Raw genomic sequence first — 6,317 nt, forward strand, 5'->3', positions numbered from 1 at the left:
TGTGACCTTTTCTTGGTTTTGTTGCTTATTTCAAAGGCCAACGCTGACTTCCAGTTCGATGAAATGCTGACAGAAGCGGCTCGGCTTGCATAGAGGAACTCGTTTCAAATTGGATTTCCATAGAAAACAACGAATGGTATATAAAACCCGGTAGTGATTTCAAAAAAAGCCCCCTCCGGTTCCTTCAAGGCACTCGATAAAAAGGACGTTGAACAGTCAAACGAGGGCATGCCGGCAACCGTTTTGGCACGAGAACGATTGGCGTACTTGGCTAAATAGGAGAAACGGCGGCGGCTTGGTTGCCGTGTCCTCACGCGCTCCGGTGGCGCCTGGGAACATTTGGAATCGTTCTTGCCGCAATCACCAAAGCCAAGCGTCATCGGGCTTTGGAAGGCCTCGAAGCCCACGCGAGTTGAACAGCTCCCGTTTCAATGCGCGACACGTGGCGGAAGGCGGCCCCTTAATGTCCGCGAAGGTGGTCCAGCTGGGTGTAAACGTTCTCCGCCCGGCTGAGTTCTTCAAACACGGGTAAAAGGTTGAGGAGTTCGGCGTCATCCACGTCGTCGAACCACGACAGCACGGGCACCTGAGGACCACGCACACGCGCGTCACCAAGAGCAGCGGCCCGGACGGGAAACGCGGCCGCGCGTATCTGTCCGACAAAGTCGCGTGGGACCTCAATTCATCGTACGCGGTGGCAGTCGCTCAAATCAACGTCCCTAAGCGCTGGAGGGGGGCGGTGGGGTCTCTTGGAGCGCCAGCGGCATCAGTTTCAAACGGTACACATGAGCGACTGGAGCATAAAGTGATGCTTCTGCACTTAAGCTGCTCCAAAAGCGCGTGACTGCCTCCTTGCGTCACGTCTCCCACTAAGGTGGGCAGGGATTCCCTTCTGCAAACTCAGTCTTGTCTCGTACGTTCACATTAGGGTCCACGACGGCCGGTCGGGCACCCCTCCTCCTCTCAACCGCAATTTGTTGCTTATTTTGACCATTTTCCATCGTATGCAAATAAATGGGCACGTTTGGTGGTCGTGTTCCGAGTACGTTATGGAAGGGGCGGGGGAATGGTGCTTGAACCGTGAACTCACAGCATTGTCGGGGTGAAAGATGTAGGACGCGGGAGAATTGTCCAAGATGAGCGTCTTGCGAAGGTCTCGGCCCAGCCGGCTCAAATCTTTCACGTAGCAGCCTTGGTGGAAGACGCACGACTCCCGGAAGAGGCGGGCCCGGAACACGCTGTACTGGTCCAGCAGATCCGTCACGGGGTCGGCGTACTGGCGGAGAGTTGGCGAGAAGAAGCCGCAACGCGCGCTGAGTGACGTCGCACCCGAGTCAGCGTTAGCCACAGACGAGAGAGGCTTCGCATTCGTTGGAGAGTTAAGCTCGCCAAAGTTAGCGGCCGCTGAAATCGCCCTGACCACTGCTTGAGTTTTCAACCACCTGGACTGGGCGGGGCGCAACCTTTTTCGTTTGGTTGGGACTTTCATGGACGAATACGCCAAAACTAATCAAGTCCGACAAAATTGAGCCAACTGTACTTTCGGACTTGCCAAAGTCGAAACAATTCAAGGCGCTGTGACGCGATGCCATTGAACGGAGTGATTCTTTTGCGTGGCGCCAGAGGGAGAACGCATATCGCGTTGCGAGCGCACCCCCCACCCAATGAGGCTCGCCATCTGAAGGTGGCACGTTTGCCGCCGGGTACCTTGGCCAAACTGGCGGTGAACAGCACGCACTCAAACAGCTCTCCCATTCGCCGCAGGAACTCGTCGACGTACGGCCTCTTGAGCACGTACACCTGCCGACGCATCGGGGAAAAAAACAAAAAACAAATACATCACTTCTTTCCGCCGCTCCTTTCCGGCTGATCTGCGAGGGAAGCTTTGGAAACAAAAGATCGCGAAGCCCGGCGGTGTCAACGCGGCGTCGTTTGACTCGCGACATTGCGCCTCGCGAGCCTGCCTGCCTGCGTGGGGGGGTATCATTTGAGCGATCGCTCCGTCTTGAAAAAGTACCTGCAAAGGGCTTTCAGGAATAACAAATATTGGCATCAGCCTTCTTTAAAAAAAAAAACATCCAATAGGAAATCAATTGAAAACTGCGTTCACTTGAGGGAAGTCCTTATTTCAAATGTGAGTGAAGTTGATAAGCGCTGCCCGTTTCCTTTTGGTTTGAAATCCAAAGAAAGATGAGTGAAAGTTGAACATTGGAGATATTTAGAAATGTCATCGACTGCAGAAAACATGAGAGAGCTATTTGCAATATTTGTTGAAGTTTTCATTGAACGCTTCGAGCCATGCCGCCGCTGAGCCTGGCGGCTCCCTCAGCTCGCGAGCTAGAAGATATCTATTGTCCTCCATTTAGTCAAAAAAAAAAAAAAAAAACCCTCAAATCTGAAAGGCTGTTCAATCAAGACATCTGAACAAAGTTAGGAATTGGTGCTCGTATTTTTTACGGCGCCGATATCCTGCCATCTGGACTGAAACTGGATCTTGGCTCCGAATCGTGGGCGATGAGCCGCTATCTGGATTGACCCTCCTTCCCCGCCGCGCCGATAAAGTCCGCCCGATCCACCCGACAGGCAGGACTATTCGTCCGCTTTGTACTCGGCGGTTCAGGCAGCACGTGCACAACAACTTCTTGGCATTTCATTTTGTTACCGCCGAGGACGGGAGGGAAAATACATCCGAGTCAGTCACGCAGCGGGCGCAGGCAACGTCAGAGGTGACGGAAATCCACAAAAAGTCTCCCTCGGGTACCGCAACAACGTCTCCGCAGTCCACGGCACGGCACGGCCGGATGCGGCGAGACAAAATGCAAAGGAGGCGGCCGCGTGTCATTCGAGTACGTTCCCGTAGCTGGGCGCGAATGCCCGTGCGAATGCCCGCCTGCGCCCTACGACCGGGCGGCTCCGGCCCATCCGTGACCCTCATGAGGAGAAGCGCTCCGGAAAAGGGAAGCCCCGGTCGGCCGCCAACGGCCCCTTCCTGAAACAAGTAATCAAGAACAGGCCGGGCCGGCGTAAAGCAGCCTATCCTGGATTACTTGAACCAGGCAGAGGCCCGCACGCACCGGGCGACGCCTCGGCGGCACCGTCTCCCGCCGCTCGGCTCCCTTCCCGCCGTCGGGCCTTGTTCGGAATCCGGCCAGCAGGGGGCTCCGCCGCACGGGCCGCCGGCTGCAAACTCATCCGCAAGCGCGCGCGCGGCCGGCCGCTTACCTGGTGCGTGGTCCCCTCGATCTCCACGGGCACGATGAAGTCCGCGTTGCTGATCGGCTGCGGTGGAAACAGAGACGGCGGATGTTCGTTTAGCGCGTGCGCCGGGGCTCCGCGCTCGCACCCGTACGCGCGCATGACCTTACGCAAGCCATCACTCACGTGCCGTAACTGCCGCTGCTGGAAATATTCGACGGCGGGCCGCACGCACATACATGGTCATTCGAGAAACGCGAGAGAAGGTGATGGGGGGGGGGGGGGAAACTTCAAAATATTGAAACAAATGTCAAAAATACGAACATGCGAATGGGCGGTGGCCAAAGCGCACGCGTGCAGGAGAACAAAAGGAAGGAAGGAAGGAAGGGCGGGCCGGTCGGCGGGGGCCCACCTTGAAGGAGCTGTGCACCAGCGTCTCGTCCAGATCGATGACCACGCAGATCTTGCCTTGGTCGCGGGCGGTCACCCGGGGCAGGAGGCCGGCGTCGCACAACTGACGACACACAGACGGCTTTCAGCGCACCTCTCGGCCATTTGACGCCAGCGTGTGTTCAGAGACCCAAGAAGTCCGTTCAAAACGACAACAACAACATTCGACGAAATCAATCACGGCGCACGAAACGAACACGGCAACAACTGCGGAGGCGGCACCAACAGCAACCTTTCATGTCGACTACGGGGCCGTAAAATGGCACCAGGAAGCACACAAATGGCCCCCGGGCCTCAAGTTTGATTTCCACTTGGGTCCCTGTTTTTTCTCCCCCCACGAGAATTATTTGTCATGCAACAAAAGTAAGAAAAAAAACCCCAAACAAACATGACAGTTGAAAGACCCGAAATGTTTTTTTCTAAATTGGATGCGCGCTGCCATTTGTGCCCGGCACAGCTTGCTAAAGTCTTTGACTTTGCCTCGTTGCACGTTGTCATTTTGGGTCCAAGGTGGCCCCCGTGCGCGCAACGCGACTCCAATCGCCACCCAAAACACACGACTGAACGGATGCTTTGTGCTTTTCAGAGAAACCGATCATCAACCAAATCGATGACTGCCATCGATATCGGAGAGCCGAGAACAGATCGATTTCAAAGTGATTCGACTTCAGGGAATTGGACAGATTGATTAAAAAAAAAACACACACACACAACCGTGACAAATTGTTCCCCAAAAAGCGAGCTTTTGTCCCCTCGGCCTTTCAGTGGCCCTGACCTTTGGGAAAACTATTCTGGCCTTTGATGCGGTTAAAGGTATTGACCCCAAAGTTTTGCAATTTGAACTTTTCAGATGTGTTCCCTTGACCTGCAAAGTTCTCCGGGCCACCGCTGACCTTTGGAGCTGATTTTCATTTACAGGTCGAGGGAAGAGAGAGCGGCGTGGAAATTTGGAAAAATAGCAAAGTTGAGGCCACGTGAGCGCAATTGACTGGCAGGCATTTACGGCCATCCATCAATCACATCGGCGAGGCGGGAATCGTTTCTCCGTCGCGGCTTTCCGCCAGGCCGACGTGAACTATTCTCAGGTTACGTCCGGTGCGCATCAAGGGCGACGCCGCCGCCTCCTTTCTCGGGCTCAACGAGGAGCCGGCGCCGCCCGGCGAGCGCACGCTACGCCCGCGCGTCGCCTGACGTTTCGCACCCGTTCAAGATCCGACGGGCCGAGGCGGCTCGCGAGAGCGTTTCTTGTCCCGTTTACCTTGGCGAGCGCCCCATTTTCCTGCGCCTCCAGCAAGGCCTGCTGGGAAGGGGGCGGCGGCGGCGGCGGATGTTTGGGCCCATCCGGAGCTCGCAGGCAGCAGAAGAGCGCTTTGAAGAGGTTACAACTCCGAGGCTGCTTCAGGGCCGAGCGGCTCACCTGGCCTGCCGCGCGTGCACACGCAAAACAGAGACAAGCGCTCAGCTGGCATGCCGGGAAACTTCATTCGCGTCGTCCGTCGCTCAGAGCGAGTTTGACAAAAACTTCAACAACCGCGCACACGCGCGCGCCTCACATTTTTCTTCATTGAGGCCCGAGGCCGCACGCGGTTGCTTTTTGTCTTTCTACGTACGGCCCAGGAAACCAAGAAAGACTCCAGCCATCCAGCTTCCTTCTCGATGAGGGCAGCCGGACAAAGACCAATCCAACGATAGACACTCAGTTGAGGAATTTTCACCAAGAGATGCCCGCTTTGACTTTGGGACACGTTGACCCCCCCCCCCCCCCCTCCTAAAACAGGAGGTCACTTCAAGATTTGAAAGCAAATCTTCAAATGAACTGCACAGAGAGCCAGTGGAGGGGGGCCAGAGGTGGACTTGGGTGCTCCCCCTGACGAGCAACGCCAGCAACATTTCCAGAAAGAAAACAGCAAGGCAACATCATCAGCTGTCATTTTGGCAGAATCGATTAACGCCTTGATTATTTGTCCAACTCACGGTGCGTCTGCGTGCGCGTATCGAGCCGGATCGATCGATAGCTCGATAGATCCGTAACCCGGTTTGTGACTTTTGCAAAGAGGAGCATTCGCGGTCCGTCTGCGCGCAGGATCGGGCGGCAGGCCCGCATGAAATCCGCTCGAATGCCGCCGCTGGAAATGGCCGGCGCAGGGGTTATATAATCGCGCGGGCAGGGCGGGAAAACGCACGCACGCTCGCTCGCTCGCTCGCTTCACGGCGCTGACAGAAAACATTCCGAGGCCGCCCGGCGCCGGGACGGGCCGTCCCTCGGTCTCACCCCCGCGCGCGATGCGGCTCGGAGTTTCGTTCGGCGGACGGGCCGAAAGTCACAACGACGCGGGGCACGGCGCGCCCGCGACGTGGAGCCTGCCGTCGAGCTTCCCAGGAACAGGAACGGATGAGAAAAGGCCCAAAAGTCCCAAAGGCGGCACTATCGAGACGTACCGCGCCGTTACCCGCTCGAAGAGACAAACGACATTTGTTGATTCGCACACCCAAACAAAAGCCCCTCAAGGGCTCCCCCCACTCACAAGCACGCGCAGGCGGATTATTATTTTTTTTCCAATTGACGATTTGGGACGCGATCTGCTGATTGATCCAATCTCCGAAAGCAACTTCATTGATTTAATAGTATATTTTATTTTTGGGCGTGTGCGGGTAGGGCCCGGGGTGGCGGA

The 6,317-nt window shown here is 56.2% G+C and overlaps 1 protein-coding gene across 1 annotated transcript in view; it reads right to left on the reverse strand.

Annotated features, from left to right (window-relative positions):
* LOC109523087 (probable Bax inhibitor 1) overlaps positions 1 to 6,317 on the reverse strand; it is a 16,214-nt gene that overhangs the window by 8,611 nt on the left and 1,286 nt on the right. Inside the window, exons 2-6 of the mRNA XM_019881965.1 lie at positions 4,904 to 5,067; positions 3,608 to 3,709; positions 3,223 to 3,279; positions 1,708 to 1,800; positions 1,091 to 1,276 (exon numbers count right to left, since the gene is read on the reverse strand). Of these exons, the coding sequence (XP_019737524.1) occupies positions 1,091 to 1,276; positions 1,708 to 1,800; positions 3,223 to 3,279; positions 3,608 to 3,709; positions 4,904 to 5,067 (602 nt within the window). The remainder of the gene's footprint in view (positions 1 to 1,090; positions 1,277 to 1,707; positions 1,801 to 3,222; positions 3,280 to 3,607; positions 3,710 to 4,903; positions 5,068 to 6,317) is intronic.

This window comes from Hippocampus comes, unplaced genomic scaffold, assembly GCF_001891065.2.
Source record: "Hippocampus comes isolate QL1 unplaced genomic scaffold, H_comes_QL1_v1.1 scaffold475, whole genome shotgun sequence".
Taxonomy (NCBI): Eukaryota; Metazoa; Chordata; class Actinopteri; order Syngnathiformes; family Syngnathidae; genus Hippocampus; species Hippocampus comes.